The sequence below is a fragment of the Scyliorhinus torazame genome, chromosome 2 (genome assembly GCF_047496885.1).
Source record: "Scyliorhinus torazame isolate Kashiwa2021f chromosome 2, sScyTor2.1, whole genome shotgun sequence".
NCBI lineage: Eukaryota > Metazoa > Chordata > Chondrichthyes > Carcharhiniformes > Scyliorhinidae > Scyliorhinus > Scyliorhinus torazame.
The window spans coordinates 289,872,111-289,893,767 of NC_092708.1; the positions used below are offsets into that span (position 1 = coordinate 289,872,111).

A 21,657-nucleotide genomic window follows, 5' to 3' on the forward strand; every position below is an offset into this window, starting at 1 on the left:
ACCCTGAGAGTCCTTCTGGTTCCTCCTCCCCCCCCCCCCCCCCCCTGATCCTGGGCTGCTGCTGCCTTCTTTTTCCCATTCCGTCTATCTTTCTGCGAGGTATTCGACGAACGGTTGCCACCGCCTGGTGAACCCTTGAGCCGACCCCCTTAGGACGAACTTAATCCGCTCTAGCTTTATAAACCCTGCCATGTCATTTATCCAGGTCTCCACCCCCGGGGGCTTGGCTTCTTTCCACATTAGCAATATCCTGCGCCGGGCTACAAGGGACGCAAAGGCCAAAACATCGGCCTCTCTCGCCTCCTGCACTCCCGGCTCTTGTGCAACCTCAAATATAGCCAACCCCCAGCTTGGTTCGACCCGGACTCCTACTACCTTTGAAAGCACCTTTGTCACCCCCATCCAAAACCCCTGTAGTGCCGGGCATGACCAAAACATATGGGTATGATTCGCTGGGCTTCTCGAGCACCTCGCACACCTATCCTCCACCCCAAAAAATTTACTGAGCCGTGCTCCAGTCATATGTGCCCTGTGTAATACCTTAAACGGAATCAGGCTTAGCCTGGCACACGAGGACGACGAGTTTACCCTGCTTAGGGCATCTGCCCACAGCCCCTCCTCGATCTCCTCCCCCAGCTCTTCTTCCCATTTCCCTTTTAGTTCATCTACCATAGTCTCCCCTTCGTCCCTCATTTCCCTATATATATCTGACACCTTACCATCCCCCACCCATGTCTTTGAGATCACTCTGTCCTGCACCTCTTGTGTCGGGAGCTGCGGGAATTCCCTCACCTGTTGCCTCGCAAAAGCCCTCAGTTGCATATACCTGAATGCATTCCCTTGGGTCAACCCATATTTCTCGGTCAGCGCTCCCAGACTCGCGAACTTCCCATCCACAAACAGATCTTTCAGTTGCGTTATTCCTGCTCTTTGCCACATTCCATATCCCCCATCCATTCCCCCCGGGGCAAACCTATGGTTGTTTCTTATCGGGGACCCCCCCAAGGCTCCAGTCTTTCCCCTATGCCGTCTCCACTGTCCCCAAATCTTCAGTGCAGCCACCACCACCGGGCTTGTGGTGTAGTTCCTCGGTGAGAACGGCAATGGGGCTGTCACCATAGCCTGTAGGCTAGTCCCCCTACAGGACGCCCTCTCTAATCTCTTCCACGCCGCTCCCTCCTCCTCTCCCATCCACTTACTCACCATTGAAATATTAGCGGCCCAATAATACTCACTTAGGCTCGGTAGTGCCAGCCCCCCCCTATCCCTGCTACGCTGTAAGAATCCCTTCCTCACTCTCGGGGTCTTCCCGGCCCACACAAAACCAATAATGCTCTTTTCAATCCTTTTAAAAAAAGCCTTCGTAATCACCACCGGGAGGCACTGAAACACAAAGAGGAATCTCGGGAGGACCACCATCTTAACCGCCTGCACCCTCCCTGCCATTGACAGGGATACCATATCCCATCTCTTGAAATCCTCCTCCATCTGTTCCACCAACCGCGTTAAATTTAACCTATGCAATGTGCCCCAATTCTTAGCTATCTGGATCCCCAGGTAACGAAAGTCCCTTGTTACCTTCCTCAACGGTAGGTCCTCTATTTCTCTACTCTGCTCCCCTGGATGCACCACAAACAACTCACTTTTCCCCATGTTCAATTTATACCCTGAAAAATCCCCAAACTCCCCAAGTATCCGCATTATTTCTGGCATCCCCTCCGCCGGGTCCGCCACGTATAGTAGCAAATCGTCCGCATACAAAGATACCCGGTGCTCTTCCCCTCCCCTAAGTACTCCCCTCCACTTCTTGGAACCCCTCAACGCTATCGCCAGGGGCTCAATCGCCAGTGCAAACAATAATGGGGACAGAGGGCATCCCTGCCTTGTCCCTCTATGGAGCCGAAAATATGCAGATCCCCGTCCATTCGTGACCACGCTCGCCACTGGGGCCCTATACAACAGCTGCACCCATCTAACATACCCCTCTCCAAAACCAAATCTCCTCAACACCTCCCACAAACAATCCCACTCCACTCTATCAAATGCTTTCTCGGCATCCATCGCCACTACTATCTCCGTTTCTCCCTCTGGTGGGGCCATCATCATTACCCCTAACAACCTCCGTATATTCGTGTTCAGCTGTCTCCCCTTCACAAACCCAGTTTGGTCCTCGTGGACCACCCCCGGGACACATTCCTCTATTCTCATTGCCATTACCTTGGCCAGGACCTTGGCATCTACATTTAGGAGGGAAATAGGTCTATATGACCCGCATTGTAGCGGGTCCTTTTCCTTCTTTAAGAGAAGCGATATCGTTGCTTCAGACATAGTCGGGGGCAGTTGTCCCCTTTCCTTTGCCTCATTAAAGGTCCTCGTCAGTACCGGGGCGAGCAAGTCCACATATTTTCTATAGAATTCGACTGGGAATCCATCCGGTCCCGGGGCCTTTCCCGCCTGCATGCTCCTAATTCCTTTCACCACTTCTTCTACCTCGATCTGTGCTCCCAGTCCCACCCTTTCCTGCTCTTCCACCTTGGGAAATTCCAGCCGATCCAAGAAGCCCATCATTCTCTCCCTCCCATCCGGGGGTTGAGCTTCATATAATTTTTTATAAAATTTCTTGAACACTCCATTCACTCTCTCCGCTCCCCGCTCCATCTCTCCTTCCTCATCCCTCACTCCCCCTATTTCCCTCGCTGCTCCCCTTTTCCTCAATTGGTGTGCCAGCAACCTGCTCGCCTTCTCCCCATATTCGTACTGTACACCCTGTGCCTTCCTCCATTGTGCCTCTGCAGTGCCTGTAGTCAGCAAGTCAAATTCTACATGTAGCCTTTGCCTTTCCCTGTACAGTCCCTCCTCCGGTGCTTCCGCATATTGTCTGTCCACCCTCAAAAGTTCTTGCAGCAACCGCTCCCGTTCCTTACTCTCCTGCTTCCCTTTATGTGCCCTTATTGATATCAGCTCCCCTCTAACCACCGCCTTCAACGCCTCCCAGACCACTCCCACCTGGACCTCCCCATTATCATTGAGTTCCAAGTACTTTTCAATGCACCCCCTCACCCTTAGACACACCCCCTCATCTGCCATTAGTCCCATGTCCATTCTCCAGGGTGGGCGCCCTCCTGTTTCCTCCCCTATCTCCAAGTCCACCCAGTGTGGAGCGTGATCCGAAATGGCTATAGCCGTATACTCCGTTCCCCTCACCTTCGGGATCAATGCCCTACCCAGCACAAAAAAGTCTATTCGCGCGTAGACTTTATGGACATAGGAGAAAAACGAGAACTCCTTACTCCTAGGTCTGCTAAATCTCCACGGGTCTACACCTCCCATCTGCTCCATAAAATCTTTAAGTACCTTGGCTGCTGCCGGCCTCCTTCCAGTCCTGGACTTCGACCTATCCAGCCCTGGTTCCAACACCGTATTAAAATCTCCCCCCATTATCAGCTTTCCCATCTCTAGGTCCGGAATGCGTCCTAGCATCCGCCTCATAAAATTGGCATCATCCCAGTTCGGGGCATATACGTTTACCAAAACCACTGTCTCCCCCTGTAGTTTGCCACTCACCATCACGTATCTGCACCCGTTATCCACCACTATAGTCTTTGCCTCGAACATTACCCGCTTCCCCACTAATATAGCCACCCCCCTGTTTTTCGCATCTAGCCCCGAATGGAACACCTGCCCCACCCATCCTTTGCGTAGCCTAACCTGGTCTATCAGTTTCAGGTGCGTTTCCTGTAACATAACCACATCTGCCTTAAGTTTCTTAAGGTGTGCGAGTACCCGTGCCCTCTTTATCGGCCCGTTCAGCCCTCTCACGTTCCACGTGATCAGCCGAGTTGGGGGGCTTCCTACCCCTTGTCGATTAGCCATCACCTTTTTCCAGCTCCTCACCCGGTTCCCACGCAGCTGTATCTCCCCCAGGCGGTGCCCCCCCCGCCCATCCTCTCCCATACCAGCTCCCTCCTCTCCCCAGCAGCAGCAACCCAGTAATTCCCCCCTCCCACCCCCCCCGCTAGATCCCCCGCTAGCGTAATTACTCCCCCCATGTTGCTCCCAGAAGTCAGCAAACTCTGGCTGACCTCGGCTTCCCCCCGTGACCTCGGCTCGCACCGTGCGACGCCCCCTCCTTCCTGCTTCTCTATTCCCGCCATGATTATCATAGCGCGGGAACCAAGCCCGCGCTTCTCCCTTGGCCCCGCCCCCAATGGCCAACGCCCCATCTCCTCCACTTCCCCTCCTCCCCCCATCACCACCTGTGGGAGAGAGAAAAGTTACCGCATCGCAGGATTAGTACATAAAACCCCTCTTTGCCCCCCACATTCGCCCCACCACTTTGTTCGAACGTTCTTTTTAATAACCCGCTCTTATTCTTCCACAATAAAAGTCCACGCTTCATCCGCCGTCTCAAAGTAGTGGTGCCTCTCTCGATATGTGACCCACAGTCTTGCCGGTTGCAGCATTCCAAATTTTATCTTCTTTTTATGAAGCACCGCCTTGGCCCGATTAAAGCTCGCCCTCCTTCTCGCCACCTCCGCACTCCAGTCTTGATAAACGCGGATCACCGCGTTCTCCCATTTACTACTCCGAGTTTTCTTCGCCCATCTAAGGACCATTTCTCTATCCTTAAAACGGAGGAATCTCACCACTATGGCTCTGGGAATTTCTCCTGCTCTCGGTCCTCGCGCCATCACTCGGTATGCTCCCTCCACCTCCAACGGACCTGCCGGGGCCTCCGCTCCCATTAACGAGTGCAGCATCGTGCTCACATATGCCCCGACGTCCGCTCCCTCCACACCTTCAGGAAGACCAAGAATCCTCAGGTTGTTCCTCCTTGCGTTGTTTTCCAGTGCCTCCAACCTTTCCACACATCGTTTCTGATGTGCCTCCTGTGTCTCCGTCTTCACCACCAGACCCTGTATATCGTCCTCATTCTCGGCTGCCTTTGCCTTCACGACCCGAAGCTCCCGCTCCTGGGTCTTTTGTTCCTCCTTTAGCCCTTCGATCGCCTGTAGTATCGGGGCCAACAGCTCTTTCTTCATTTCCTTTTTGAGCTCTTCCACACAGCATTTCAAGAACTCTTGTTGTTCAGGGCCCCATGTTAAACTGCCACCTTCCGACGCCATCTTGGTTTTTGCTTGCCTTCCTTGCCGCTGTTCTAAAGGATCCACTGCAATCTGGCCACTTCCCTCTCCTTTTTCCATCCGTATCCAGGGGGGATTCCCTTCTGGTTTACCGCACAGTGTTTTTAGCCGTCAAAATTGCCGTTGGGGCTCCTATCAAGAGCCCAAAAGTCCGTTTCACAGGGAGCTGCCGAAATGTGCGACTCAGCTGGTCATCGCCGCACCCGGAAGTCCCTGCTACCCTTCTTAAACAAGGGGACAATATTAGCAATTCTCCAGTCCTCCGGGACCTCACCCGTGCTCAAGGATGCTGCAAAGATATCTGTTAAGGCCCCAGCTATTTCGTCCCTTGCTTCCCTCAGTAATCTGGGTAATGTCCCATCTGGACCTGGGGACTTGTCCACCTTAATGCCTTTTAGAATACCCAACACATCCTCCTTCCTTATGCCGACTTGACCTAGAGTATTTAAACATCCATCCCTAGCCTCAACATCCGTCATGTCCCTCTCCTTGGTGAATACCGATGCAAAGTACTCATTAAGAATCTCACCCATTTCCTCTGCCTCCACGCATAAATTCCCTCTTTTGTCTTTGAGTGGACCAATCCTTTCTCTAGTTACCCTCTTGCTCCTATATACAAATAAAAGGCTTTGGGATTTTCCTTAACCCTGTTAACCAAAGATATTTCATGACCCCCTTTTAGCCGTCTTTATTGCGCGTTTGAGATTTGTCCTACTTTCCCGATATTCCTCCAAAGCTTCATCAGTTTTAATCACGGCCACCCTATTGCTCCTACATTTTTTAATAATCTGTCTACATATTTGTACCTCTACTGCACACTCACTTTTGGGAGGCCTGTAGTAAAGTCCCAACAATGTTACTGCACCCTTCCTATTTCTGAGATCCATCCATATTGCCTCAGTGCTCGAATCCTCCATCGTGCCCTCCTTAATCACAGCTGTGCTATCATCTCTGGCCAGTAATGCAACTCCTCCACCCCTTTTACCTCCCACTCTATCTCTCCTGAAGCACCTATACCCTGGGATATTTAGTTGCCAATCTTGCCCTTCCCTCAACCAAGTCTCAGTAATACCAATATCATATTCCCAGGTACTAATCCAAGCCCTAAGTTCATCTGCCTTAGCTGCTACACTTCGCGCATTGAAACAAATGCACCTCAGACCACCTGTCCCTTTGCATTCATCATCTCTTCCCGGTCTACTCTTCCGCTTAGTCACATTGCGTTTATTATCTAGTACCTTACTGGCTTTAGTTGCTGCCTCTTTACTGACCACTAACTTCCTAATCTAGTTCCCATCCCTCTGCCACATTAGTTTAAAACCTCCCCAACAGTGTTAGCAAAAGCACCCCCTAGGACATTGGTTCCAGTCCTGCCCAGGTGTAGACCATCCGATTTGTAATGGTCCCACGGCCCCCAGAACCGGTTCCAATGTCCCAAGAATCTGAACCTCTCCCTCCTGCACCATCTCACAAGCCACGTATTCATTCTGACTATTCTTGAATTTGTACTCTGACTGTTACGTGGCACTGGTAGCAATCCTGAGATGACTACCTTTGAGGTCCTACTTTTTAACATATCTCCTAACTCCCTAAATTCTGATTGTAGGACCTCATCCTGTTTTGTACATATATCTTTGGTGCCTATATGCACCACGACAACTGGCTGTTCACCCTCCCCCTTCAGAATGTTCTGCAGCTGATCGGAGACATCCCTGACCTGTGCACCCGGGAGGTAACATACCATTCGGGAGTCTCATTTTCGACCACAGAAACACCTGTCTACTCCCCTTACGATTGAATCCCGTATGACTATAGCCCTGCCAGTCTTTTTCACGCCCTTCTGTGCAGCAGAGCCAGCCAAGGTGCCATGAGCCTGGCTACTACTGCCTTCCCCTGGGGAGTCATCTCCCCCAACAGTATCCAAAACGGTATACCTGTTTTGGAGGGAGATGACCGCAGGGGACACCTGCACTGCCTTCCCGCTCTTTCTCTGCCTTTTAGTCACCTCAAGCATGGCAAGGGAACTCGGTCACTTTATGGAGCAGATGGGAGCGGTGGACCCCTGGAGGTTCGCCCACCCAGGGGAGAAGGAGTTCTCCTTCTTCTCCCCAGTACACAACGTATACACCGGAATTGACTTCTTTGTGGTGGGGAAAACGGTGCTTCCGGGGATAGACAAAGTGGAATACTCCGCAATTGTGATATCAGACCACGCTCCACACTACATGGGCGTGAGGCTGGAGATGGGCAGGGCCCAACGCACCACATAGAGGTTGGTCATTGCCCGACTAGCTGACAAGGCCTTCAACAAAAAGATATCGCGGGCCATAGCAGAGCACACGGAGAACAACCAGAATGGGAGGTCTCACCCTCCACGTTCTGGGAAGCGCTAAAGGTCGTACTAAGAGGGGTAATCATCGCTTTCAAAGCGCGACGAGATAGGGAGGAAAGGGTGGCTCGGCAGCAGCTGGTCAACTCCATACTGGAGGTAGACCGTAAATACTCCGAGGCCCCTACAGTAGAGCTCCTGGCGGAGAGGAAAGAGCTACAAAGGAACTGCTCTCAGGAAAGCAGTGCACCAACTCCACCAGGCACGTGGGACCGTATACGAACAAGGAGACAAAGCCAGTCACCTGTTGGCACACCAGCTGAGAAAGCAGGCAGCTACCAGAGAAACTGCACAAATCAGGGATACCAGAGGCACATTAGAAACATAACCAGAAAAGATCAACAAAGCCTTCAAGGCCTTCTACCAAGGGCTGTACATCTCAGAGCCCCCAATGGGGGAGTCCGGGATGAAACGGTTCCTTGATGGACTGGACATACCAGTTGTGGGGGAGGGCAGAAAACGGGGCCTGGAAGCAACACTAGCACTGGGAGGGATCATGGACAGCATTAGCTCCATGCAGACGGGGAAGGCGCCGGGACCAGACGGGTTCCTGGCGGACTTCTACAAATAATTTGCGAAAGCACTGGACCCGCACCTGCGGGAGATGTTCACAGACTCGCTAGCTAAGGACACACTGCCACCCACGCTAGCACAGGCCTCAATCTCGCTGATACCTAAGAAAGACAAAGACCCAACGGAATGTGGGTCATACAGACCCATCTCACTGCTGAATGCAGATGCCAAGATACTAGCCACAATCCTAGCCAAAAGGCCAGAGGTGGTCGCAGAGGACCAGACAGGCTTTGTCAAAGGTAGACAGCTTCCCTCGAACATCAGGCGCCTGCTGAATGTGATAATGACCCCCTCCGGGGAGAGAACACCAGAGGTGATCGTCTCCCTAAACGCAGAAAAGGCCTTCGACAGAGTCGAATGGAAATACCTCAGAGGTACTAGAGCGGTTCGGGCTTGGAACAGGGTTCACCTCCTGGGTAAAGCTCTTATACAACACTCCCATGGCGAGCGTACAGACCAACAACACCAACTCCCGATACTTCCAGCTGCACAGGGGCACCAGACAAGGATGCCCAATGTCCCCGCTGCTGTTCGCTCTAGCGATCGAACCACTAGCAACCACTCAGAGAAGCAAAAAGCTGGAGGGGGATCCGAAGGGGCGGCAGACAGCACAGAGTCTCACTCTATGCAGATGACCTGCTCCTCTACATTTCGGACCCACAAAGCAGCATGGACGGAATCATCGCGCTCCTGAAAGAGTTTGGCCCCTTCTCAGGCTACAAACTCAACAGGAGCAAAAGCGAGATCTTCCCGGTACACCCACAAGTAGGGTATACAGTACTTGCGGGTTACTGGACAGCCTTCTTCGAGGCAATATCCAAAGTGGTGTGGATGAGGGTGGAGTCATGCCCAAAAGTGGCGGTCTTCGGGGTTTCAGACCAGCCAGATCTATTCCTGGGGAGGAGAGCGGACGCCCTTGCCTCTGCCTCCCTGATCGCCCGCCGTAGAATCCTGTTCGGCTGGACACAAGCAAGCCCAACACAAATTCCGCTACCTGGGGATCCAATAGCCCATGACTGGAAAGGGATCCACAAATGGAGTTATTGGACGCAAGCATACTAAATAAAGGAAACTGTAGCGACATGTATGACCGACTGGGAGAAGGGGCTGACACCGTATTGGACGCAATAAGAAAGAAATGGGAGGAGGACCTGGGGATTGAAAGAGGGTGGGGACTCTGGAGGGAAGTACTGCACAGGGTCAACACCAAATCCACGTGCGCAAGGTTCAGCCTGACGCAGCTAAAAGTGGTACATAGAGCCCACTTAACAAGAACCCGTATGAGTAGGTTCTTCCCGGAGCTGGAGGATAGATGTGAACGGTGCCAAGGAAGCCCGGCCAACTACGCCCACAAGTTCTGGTCTTGCCCCAGACTTGTGGAGTACTGGACAGCCTTCTTCGAGGCAATATCCAAAGTGATGTGGATGAGGGTGGAGCCATGCCCAAAAGTGGCGGTCTTCGGGGTTTCAGACCAGCCAGATCTATTCCTGGGGAGGAGAGCGGACGCCCTTGCCTTTGCCTCCCTGATCGCCCGCCGTAGAATCCTGTTCGGCTGGACACAAGCAGCACCACCCAAAGCTGCAGACTGGCTGTCCGACCTCTCGGAAGCTTTCCAAATGGAGAGAATCAAATTCGCCATCCGAGGGTCAGACGACGGCTTCCACAGAACGTGGGAGCTATTCACCAAACTGTTCTGGGACCTGTTTGTGGCCAAATAACAAGCAGAAGAATAGCCAGGTAGCCAAGAATCAGGGGAGAGTAGCCAAAGCATGAGAGAGAGAGTGGGATAGACCGTTGGGGGGGGGGGGGGGGGGGGGAGACACAGCTAAACCGAAGAGGAAAGAAAGGCAAAGGAAGGGACAGGGAACAAGAGAGGAGGGAGGAGGCAGGGAAATGACAGCCGGAAGGAGGGCACGGGATACGATAATAAACTTGGCATCTCCAGGAACATAGAACAAGGAGACTACAGGCGAAAGACGGGAGGAACAGGTGAAGCGGAGGTGAGCGCGAGACGACAACGGCAGCGAGATCCGTCCGGGAGAAGCAAGTGACAATACCAACACCAAACCCATTAGAGTATTGCTCACTGTAATTGTTTCTCTGGCACCCAAATGTATATTTACCTCCCCCAATCTCACCCCCCCGCCCCCGCAAACAGTCGCCTACTTATGTGTTGTAAATAATTTTGCCAGTTGTACAGAGTTGCTGCTGTTGAGCTGGTGCGCAATACCCTACCAGTTATTCTATTTTATTTTTTATTATTACTTTTATTTTTGGTATGTTTGGGTGTGCCCTTCTCTTCTACATATGTAAATATATACATCGTATTCTGTGTACATAACGGTAAATATACTGTTCAAAAGCCCAATAAAAACATTTAGACATTTAAATGTCTGCCGAGAGGAAGAAATGCAGTAACACTTCTTGAATTTATTTTAATACCTATTTAGCAAACAAATTCTTCAATCATAGTAAAAAGATATAATTGTGAGATGCCAGAGCAGATGTGAGGAAATAACAGAGTGAACTCCGAGAGAGAAAACTAATATGGGGGAATAAATTTCCCTACATGCAAAATGAGAATTGAGACTTACAACAAATTGTCACTTTAAGGGTCAGGTGGGGAACAAATGGCATAGGAGAAAGAGGGAATGGAAGAAATAATTCATGATTTTCCTCAGTGGTCACCAGGTAGTAGGCTGAAGAAGCGATAATTTCGCCGAAAGTAATTTTCTTTGCAATAGACACAACACAGAAAAGTTCAATAACTTATTTGCATGCAACTCACCTGCGTCGACCTGCGATGCCAGCATCACCAAAGGCTGAGAAGTTTGCATATCATAAATGACTGTGTTGCCTCTATTAAAGGAACCCAAAATATGTGCAGGATCATCACCCACAAAATCAACTGACGTGGGAATTCCATTTTCTGCAAGATTAATGAAAACAAGGTAATCATATATTTTAGCATCCTAACTAGAATATTAACGAGGTACACAGCGTAACATTTGGTATTAAACAATTTAGAAATTAACACCGAGAACCTATAGGATGTTACGGAAAAGGGAAAAAATAATTTGTTGATATTAGGGCTACTCATGCAGAGTGTATAGTTTTAACAAGACCTCTCTATTTTTATGCTCCATTCCCTTTCAAGTGAACATAGAACATAAAAACCCTACGGTGCAGGAGGCCATTCATCTCACTGAAGTCTGTTTAAATACTGGGATCACAGAGCGGCAACAGTTTAAATACTGGGATCACAGAGCGGCAGCAGTTTAAATATTGGGAACACAGAGCGGCGACAGTTTAAATACTGGGATCACAGAGCGGCAGCAGTTTAAATACTGGGAACACAGAGCGGCGACAGTTTAAATACTGGGATCACAGAGCGGCAACAGTTTAAATACTGGGAACACAGTGCGGCGACAGTTTAAATACTGGGATCAGAGAACGGCGACAGTTTAAATACTGGGATCACAGAGCGGCGACAGTTTAAATACTGGGAGCACAGAGCGAAGGCAGTTTAAATACTGGGCTCACAGAACGGCGACAGTTTTAATACTGGGATAACACAGCAGTGACAGTTCAAATACTGTGATCACAGAGCGGAAGCAGTTTAAATACTGGGATCACAGAGCGGAGACAATTTAAATACTGGGATCACAGAGCGGTGACAGTTTAAATACTGGAATCACAGAGTGGAGACAGTTTAAATACTGGGATTACAGAGCGGCAGCAGTTTAAATACTGGGATCACAGAGCGGAGACAGTTTAAATACTGGGATCACAGAGTGATTACATTTTAAATACTGGGACATTAGAGCAGAGACAGTTTAAATACTGGGATCAGAGAGTGGAGACAGTTTAAATACCGGGATCACAGAGTGGCAGCAGTTTAAATACTGGGAACACAGTGGCGACAGTATAATACTGGGATCACAGAGCGATTACAGTTTAAATACTGGGACCTTAGAGCAGAGACAGTTTAAATACTGGGATCACAGAGCGGAGACAGTTTAAATACTTGGATCAGAGAGCGGAGACAGTTTAAATTCCGGGGTCACAGAGCGGCGACAGGTTAAATACTGGGATCACAGAGCGGCGACAGTTTAAATACTGTGATCACAGAGCGGAGACAGTTTAAATACTGGGATCACAGAGTGAAGACAGGTTAAATACCGGGATCACAGAGTGGCAGCAGTTTAAATACTGGGAATACAGTGGCGACAGTATAATACTGGGATCATAGAGCGGCGACAGTTTAAATACTGGGATCAGAGAGCGGAGACAGTTTAAATACTGGGATCACAGAGCGGCGACAGTTTAAATACTGGGATCAGAGAGCGGAGACAGTTTAAATTCTGGGATCACAGAGCGGTGACAGTTTAAATACTGGGATCACCGAGCAGAGACAGTTTAATACAGGGATTACAGAGCGATTACAGTTCTAATATTGGTTTCACAGAGCGGAGACAGTTTAAATACTGGGATCACAGAGCGGAGACAGTTTAAATACTGGGATCACAGAGCGGCAGCAGTTTAAATACTGGGATCACAAAACGGTGACAGTTTAAATACTGGGCTCACAGAACGGCGACAGTTTTAATACTGGGATAACACAGCAGTGACAGTTCAAATACTGTGATCACAGAGCGGAAGCAGTTTAAATACTGGGATCACAGAGCGGAGACAATTTAAATACTGGGATCACAGAGCGGTGACAGTTTAAATACTGGAATCACAGAGTGGAGACAGTTTAAATACTGGGATTACAGAGCGGCAGCAGTTTAAATACTGGGATCACAGAGCGGAGACAGTTTAAATACTGGGATCACAGAGTGATTACATTTTAAATACTGGGACATTAGAGCAGAGACAGTTTAAATACTGGGATCAGAGAGTGGAGACAGTTTAAATACCGGGATCACAGAGTGGCAGCAGTTTAAATACTGGGAACACAGTGGCGACAGTATAATACTGGGATCACAGAGCGATTACAGTTTAAATACTGGGACCTTAGAGCAGAGACAGTTTAAATACTGGGATCACAGAGCGGAGACAGTTTAAATACTTGGATCAGAGAGCGGAGACAGTTTAAATTCCGGGGTCACAGAGCGGCGACAGGTTAAATACTGGGATCACAGAGCGGCGACAGTTTAAATACTGTGATCACAGAGCGGAGACAGTTTAAATACTGGGATCACAGAGTGAAGACAGGTTAAATACCGGGATCACAGAGTGGCAGCAGTTTAAATACTGGGAATACAGTGGCGACAGTATAATACTGGGATCATAGAGCGGCGACAGTTTAAATACTGGGATCAGAGAGCGGAGACAGTTTAAATACTGGGATCACAGAGCGGCGACAGTTTAAATACTGGGATCAGAGAGCGGAGACAGTTTAAATTCTGGGATCACAGAGCGGTGACAGTTTAAATACTGGGATCACCGAGCAGAGACAGTTTAATACAGGGATTACAGAGCGATTACAGTTCTAATATTGGTTTCACAGAGCGGAGACAGTTTAAATACTGGGATCACAGAGCGGAGACAGTTTAAATACTGGGATCACAGAGCGGCAGCAGTTTAAATACTGGGATCACAAAACGGTGACAGTTTAAATACTGGGATCACAGTGCGGTGACAGTTTAAATACTGGGATTACAGAGCGGTGACAGTTTAAATACTGGGATCACAGAGCGGCAGCAGTTTAAATACTGGGATCACAGAATGGCGACAGTTTAAATACTGGGATCAGAGAGCAGAGACAGTTTAATATCACAGCTGTACTGCGAGAGGACACCTCAGTGGGCAGTGAGGCTATATGGGTAGAGATCAGGAATATGAAGGGTGCAGTCACAATGTTGGGGGTTTACTACAGGCCTCCCAACAGCCAGCGGGAGATAGAGGAGCAGATAGGTAGACAGATTTTGGAAAAGAGTAAAAACAACAGGGTTGTGGTGATGGGAGACTTCAACTTCCCCAATATTGACTGGGACTCACTTAGTGCCAGGGGCTTAGACGGGGCGGAGTTGGTAAGGAGCATCCAGGAGGGCTTCTTCAAACAATATGTAGACAGTCCAACTAGGGAAGGGGCGGTACTGGACCTGGTATTGGGGAATGAGCCCGGCCAGGTGGTAGATGTTTCAGTAGGGGAGCATTTCGGTAACAGTGACCACAATTCAGTAAGTTTTAAAGTACTGGTGGACAAGGATAAGAGTGGTCCGAGGATGAATGTGCTAAATTGGGGGAAGGCTAATTATAACAATATTAGGCGGGAACTGAAGAACATAGATTGGGGGCGGATGTTTGAGGGCAAATCAACATCTGACATGTGGGAGGCTTTCAAGTGGCAGTTGAAAGGAATTCAGGACCGGCATGTTCCTGTGAGGAAGAAGGATAAATACGGCAATTTTCGGGAACCTTGGATGACGAGAGATATTGTAGGCCTCGTCAAAAAGAAAAAGGAGGCATTTGTCAGGGCTAAAAGGCTGGGAACAGACGAAGCCTGCGAGGAATATAAGGAAAGTAGGAAGGAACTTAAGCAAGGAGTCAGGAGGGCAAGAAGGGGTCACGAAAAGTCATTGGCAAATAGGGTTAAGGAAAATCACAAGGCTTTTTACACGTACATAAAAAGCAAGAGAGTAGCCAGGGAAAGGGTTGGCCCACTGAAGGATAGGCAAGGGAATCTATGTGTGGAGCCAGAGGAAATGGGCGAGGTACTAAATGAATACTTTGCATCAGTATTCACCAAAGAGAAGAAATTGGTAGATGTTGAGTCTGGAGAAGGGTGTGTAGATAGCCTGGGTCACATTGAGATCCAAAAAGACGAGGTGTTGGGTGTCTTAAAAAATATTAAGGTAGATAAGTCCCCAGGGCCTGATGGGATCTACCCCAGAATACTGAAGGAGGCTGGAGAGGAAATTGCTGAGGTCTTGACAGAAATCTTTGGATCCTCGCTGTCTTCAGGGGATGTCCCGGAGGACTGGAGAATAGCCAATGTTGTTCCTCTGTTTAAGAAGGGTAGAAAGGATAATCCCGGGAACTAAAGGCCGGTGAGCCTTACTTCAGTGGTAGGGAAATTACTGGAGAGAATTCTTCGAGACAGGATCTACTCCCATTTGGAAGCAAATGGACGTATTAGTGAGAGGCAGCACGGTTTTGTGAAGGGGAGGTCGTGTCTCACTAAAGGATAATCCCGGGAACTAAAGGCCGGTGAGCCTTACTTCAGTGGTAGGGAAATTACTGGAGAGAATTCTTCGAGACAGGATCTACTCCCATTTGGAAGCAAATGGACGTATTAGTGAGAGGCAGCACGGTTTTGTGAAGGGGAGGTCGTGTCTCACTAACTTGATTAGAGTTTTTCGAGGAGGTCACTAAGATGATTGATGCAGGTAGGGCAGTGGATGTTGTCTATATGGACTTCAGTAAGGCCTTTGACAAGGTCCCTCATGGTAGACTAGTACAAAAGGTGAAGTCACACGGGATCAGGGGTGAGCTGGCAAGGTGGATACAGAACTGGCTAGGCCATAGAAGGCAGAGAGTAGCAATGGAAGGATGCTTTTCTCATTGGAGGGCTGTGACCAGTGGTGTTCCACAGGGATCAGTGCTGGGACCTTTGCTCTTTGTAGTATATATAAATGATTTGGAGGAAAATGTAACTGGTCTGATTAGTAAGTTTGCAGACGACACAAAGGTTGGTGGAATTGCGGATAGCGATGAGGACTGTCGGAGGATACAGCAGGATTTAGATTTTTTGGAGACTTGGGCGGAGAGATGGCAGATGGAGTTTAATCCGGACAAATGTGAGGTAATGCATTTTGGAACGTCTAATGCAGGTAGGGAATATACAGTGAATGGTAGAACCCTCAAGAGTATTGAAAGTCAAAGAGATCTAGGAGTACAGGTCCACAGGTCATTGAAAGGGGCAACACAGGTGGAGAAGGTAGTCAAGAAGGCATACGGCATGCTTGCCTTCATTGGCCGGGGCATTGAGTATAAGAGTTGGCAAGTCATGTTGCAGTTGTATAGAACCTTAGTTAGGCCACACTTGGAGTATAGTGTTCAATTCTGGTCGCCACACTACCAGAAGGATGTGGAGGCTTTAGAGAGGGTGCAGAAGAGATTTACCAGAATGTTGCCTGGTATGGAGGGCATTAGCTATGAGGAGCGGTTGAATAAACTCGGTTTGTTCTCACTGGAACAAAGGAGGTTGAGAGGAGACCTGATAGAGGTATATAAAATTATGAGGGGCATAGACAGAGTGGATAGTCAGTGGCTTTTCCCCAGGGTGGAGGGGTCAATTACTAGGGGGCATAGGTTTAAGGTGAGAGGGGCAAGGTTTAGAGTAGATGTACGAGGCAGGTTTTTTACGCAGAGGGTAGTGGGTGCCTGGAACTCGCTACCGGAGGAGGTGGTGGAAGCAGGGACGATACTGACATTTAAGGGGCATCTTGACAAATACATGAATAGGATGGGAATAGAGGGATACGGACCCAGAAAGTGTAGAAGATTGTAGTTTAGTCGGGCAGCATGGTCGGCACGGGCTTGGAGGACCGAAGGGCCTGTTCCTGTGCTGTACATTTCTTTGTTCTTGTTCTTTGTTCTAATACTGGGATTACAGAGCGATTACAGTTTAAATACTGGGTTCACAGCGCGGAGACAGTTTAAATACTGGGATAACAGAGCGGTGTCAGTTTAAATACTGGGAGCACAGAGTGAAGACAGTTTAAATACTGGGATCACAGAGCAGCAACAGTTTAAATACCGGGATCACAGAGTGGCAGCAGTTTAAATACTGGGAACACAGTGGTGACAGTATAACACTGGGATTACAGAGCGGCGACAGTCTCATACTGGGATCACAGAGCGATTACAGTTAAAATACTGGGATCACAGAGTGGAGACAGTTTAAATACTGGGATCACAGAGCGGAGACAGTTTAAATACTGGGACCTTAGAGCAGAGACAGTTTAAATACTGGGATTACAGAGCGGTTACAGTTTAAATACTGGGATCACAGAGCAGAGACAGTTTAATACTGGGATTGCAGAGCGATTACAGTTTAAATACTGGGATCACAGAGCGGCGACAGTTTAAATACTGGGCTCACAGAGCGGAGACAGTTTAAATACTGGGATCAGAGAGCAGCGACAGTTTAAATACCGGGATCACAGAGTGGCAGCAGTTTAAATACTGGGAACACAGTGGCGACAGTATAATACTGGGATCACAGAGCGATTACAGTTTAAATACTGGGATCACGTAGTGGAGACAGTTTAAATACTGGGATCATAGAGCGGAGACAGTTTAAATACTGGGATCACAGAGCGGCGACAGTTTAAATACTGGGATCACAGAGCGGAGACAGTTTAAATACTGGGATCACAGAGCGGAGACAGTTTAAATACTCGGATCACAGAGCGGAGACAGTTTAAATACTCGGATCACAGAGCGGAGACAGTTTAATTACTGGGATCAGAGAGCGGAGACAGTTTAAATTCTGGGATCACAGAGCGGTGACAGGTTAAATACTGGGATCACAAAGCGGCGACAGGTTAAATACTGGGATCACAGAGCGGAGACAGTTTAAATACTGGGATCATAGAATCATAGAAGTTTACAGTATGGAAACAGGCCCTTCGGCCCAACCAGTCCATGCCGCCCAGTTTTTACCATTAAGCTAGTCCCAGTTGCCCGCACTTGGCCCATCACCCTCTATACCCATCTTACCCATGTAACTATCTAAATGCTTTTTAAAAGACACAATTGTACCCGCCTCTACCACTACCTCTGGCAGCCCATTCCAGACACTCACTACCCTCTGAGTGAAGAAATTGCCCCTCTGGGCCCTTCTGAATCTCTCCCCTCTCACCTTAAACCTATGCCCTCTAGTTTTAGACTCCCCTACCTTTGGGAAAAGATGTTGACTATCTACCTTATCTATGCCCCTCATTATTTTATAGACCTCTATAAGCCTCCTACGCTCCAGGGAAAAAAAATCCCAGTCTATCCAGCCTCTCCTTATAACTCAAACCATCAAGTCCCGGTAACATCCTAGTAAATCTTTTCTGCACTCTTTCTAGTTTAATAATATCCTTTCTATAATAGGGTGACCAGAACTTCACACAGTATTCCAAGTGTGGCCGTACCAATGTCTTGTACAACTTCAACAAGACGTCCCAACTCCTGTATTCAATGTTCTGACCAATGAAACCAAGCATGCCGAATGCCTTCTTCACCACCCTGTCCACCTGCGACTCCACCTTCAAGGAGCTATGAACCTGTACTCCTAGATCTCTTTGTTCTATAACTCTCCCCAACGCCATACCATTAACTGAGTAGGTCCTGGCCTGATTCGATCTGCCAAAATGCATCACCTCACATTTATCTAAATTAAACTCCATCTGCCATTCGTCGGCCCACTGGCCAAATTGATCAAGATCCCGTTGCAATCCTAGATAACCTTCTTCACTATCCACTGTGCCACCAATCTTGGTGTCATCTGCAAACTTACTAACCATGCCTCCTAAATTCTCATCCAAATCATTAATATAAATCACAAATAACAGTGGACCCAGCACCGATCCCTGAGGCACACCACTGGTCACAGGCCTCCAGTTTGAAAAGCAACCCTCTACAACCACCCTCTGTCTTCTGTCGTCCAGCCAATTTTGAATCCAATTGGCAACCTCACCCTGGATCCCGTGAGCTTTAACCTTCTGCAACAACCTACCATGTGGTACCTTGTCAAAGGCTTTGCTAAAGTCCATGTAGACAACGTCTACTGCACTGCCCTCATCTACCTTCTTGGTCACCCCCTCAAAAAACTCAATCAAATTTGTGAGACATGATTTTCCACGCACAAAGCCATGCTGACTGCCCCGAATCAGTCCTTGCCTCTCTAAATGCTTGTAGATCCTGTCTCTCAGAATACCTTCTAGCAACTTACCTACTACAGACGTTAGGCTCACCGGTCTATAGTTCCCAGGCTTTTCCCTGCTGCCCTTCTTAAACAAGGGCACAACATTCGCTACTCTCCAATCTTCAGGCACCTCACCTGTGGCTGCCGATGATTCAAATATCTCTGTTAGGGGACCCGCAATTTCCTCCCTAGCCTCACACAACATCCTGGGATACATTTCATCAGGTCCCGGGGATTTATCTACCTTGATGCGCTTTAAGACTTCCAGCACCTCCTCCTCTGTGCTATGCACACTTCTCAAGACATCACTATTTATTTCCCTTAGTTTCCTAACATCCATGCCTTTCTCCACCGTGAATACCGATGAGAAATATTCATTCAGGATCTCACCCAACTCTTGTGGCTCTGCACATAGATGTCCTTGTTGATCCTTAAGAGGCCCTACTCTGTCCCTAGTTACTCTTTTTCCCTTTATGTATCTGTAGAAGCTCTTTGGATTCTCCTTTGCATTATTTGCCAAAGCAATTTCATGTCCCCTTTTTGCCCTCCTGATTTCCCTCTTAACTCTATTTCGACAATCTCTATACTCTTCAAGGGATCCACTTGATCCCAGTTGTTTATGTACGTCATATGCCTCCTTCTTCTTTTTGACCAGAGTCTCAATATCTTGAGTCATCCAGGGTTCCCTACTTCTACCAGCCTTGCCCTTCACTCTAAAGGGAATGTGCTTACCCTGAACCCTGGTTAACACATTTTTAAAAGCCTGCCATTTACCAGCCGTCCCTTTGCCTGCCAACAGTCTCCCACAATCTACCTCTGAAAGTTCCTGTCTGATACCATCAAAATTGGCCTTGCCCCAATTAAGAATTTTAACTCTTGGGCCAGACCTATCATTCTCCATAGCTATCTTAAAACTAATGGAGTTATGGTCACTTGTCCCAAAGTGATCCCTCACTAACACTTCTGTCACTTGCCCTTCCTTATTTCCCAAGACGAGGTCAAGTTTTGCCCCCTCTCTAGTCGGTCCCTCCACATACTGAACCACCCTATTTTTGCAGCTATCTGTAATCTCCTTACATATTTGCTCCTCAATTTCCCGCTGACTATTTGGGGGCCTGTAGTACAGTCCTATCAAGGTGATCTCTCCCTCCTTAATTTTCAGTTCAACCCATATAGACTCAGTGGGCGAACCCTCGGATATATCCCCTCTAAGTACTGCCGTGATATTCTCCCTAATCAAAAACGCCACTCCCCCTCCTCTCTTACCTCCTGTTCTATCCTTTCTATAGCATCTGTACCCCGGAACATTGAGCTGCCAGTCCCTTAGCCATGTTTCAGTCATAGCTATAATATCCCAGTCCCATGTGCCCATCCATGCCCTGAGTACATCCGCTTTGCCCGTCAGGCCCCTTGCATTGAAATAAATGCAGTTTAATGTAGACTTTCCTTGCTCTCTGCCCTGCTTTCTCTGGTCATGCTTTACACACTCTCCCTTCCTCCCTTTTGTTTCCGTCCCCACTGACTTCCTACATCGGTTCCCATCCCCCTGCCACATTAGTTTAAACCCTCCCCAACTGCACTTGCAAACACCCCCCCCCCCCTGAGAACATTGGTTCCGGTCCCACTCAGATGCAGACCGTCCGATTTGTACAGGTCCCACCTCCCCCAGAACCGGTTCCAATGTCCCAGGAATTTGAAACCCTCCCTCTTGCACCATATCTCTCAAGCCACGTATTCATCCTTTGCGGGATCACAGAGCGGAGACAATTTAAATACTGGGATCAAAGAGCGGCGACAGTATAATACTGGGATCACAGAGCGATTACAGTTTCAATACTGGGATCACAGAGCGGCAGCAGTTTAAATACTGGGATCACAGAGCAGCAGCAGTTTAAATACTGGGATTACAGAACGGCGACAGTTTAAATACTGGGATAACAGAGCGGTGACAGTTTAAATACTGGGATCCCAGAGCGATTACAGTTTAAATACTGGGATCAGAGAGCAGCCACAGTTTAAATACTGGGATAAGAGAGCGGATGACAGTTTAAATATTGGTAGATAGATATAAGACAGATGTCAGAGGTAGGTTCTTTACTACCTAGTAGTAAAGAGTAGTAAGGGCGTGCAATGCTGTGCCTGCAACAGTAGTGGACTCGGCAACACTAAGGATATTCAAATCGTCATTGGATAGACATATGCACAATAAGGGAATCATGTAGATGGGCTTTAGAGTGGTTTCACAGGTCGGCGCAACATCGAGGGCCGAAGGGCCTGTACTGCGCTGTAATGTTCTATGTTCTAAATACTGGAATCACAGAGTGAAGACAGTTTAAATACTGGGATCACAGAGTGAAGACAGTTTAAATACTGTGATAACAGAGCGGAAACAGTTTAAATACTGGGATCACAGAGCGGAGACAGTTTAAATACTGGGATCGCAGAGCGGTGACAGTTTAAATACTGGCATCACAGAGCGGTGACAGTTTAGATACTGTGATTACAGAGCGATTACAGTTTAAATACTGGGTTCACAGAGCGGTGACAGTTTAAATTGTGGATCACAGAGTTAAGACAGTTTAAATACTGGGATCACAGAGCAGCGACTGTTTAAATACCGGGAT

The 21,657-nt window shown here is 48.5% G+C and overlaps 1 protein-coding gene across 4 annotated transcripts in view; it reads right to left on the reverse strand.

The window, feature by feature from the left end:
* The window catches only part of strn3 (striatin, calmodulin binding protein 3), a 437,029-nt gene that overhangs the window by 10,223 nt on the left and 405,149 nt on the right, over nt 1-21,657 (reverse strand). For all 4 annotated transcript variants that reach the window (XM_072488228.1, XM_072488218.1, XM_072488210.1 and 1 more), the window contains one exon: nt 10,895-11,035. In XM_072488228.1, the coding sequence (XP_072344329.1) occupies nt 10,895-11,035 (141 nt within the window). The remainder of the gene's footprint in view (nt 1-10,894; nt 11,036-21,657) is intronic.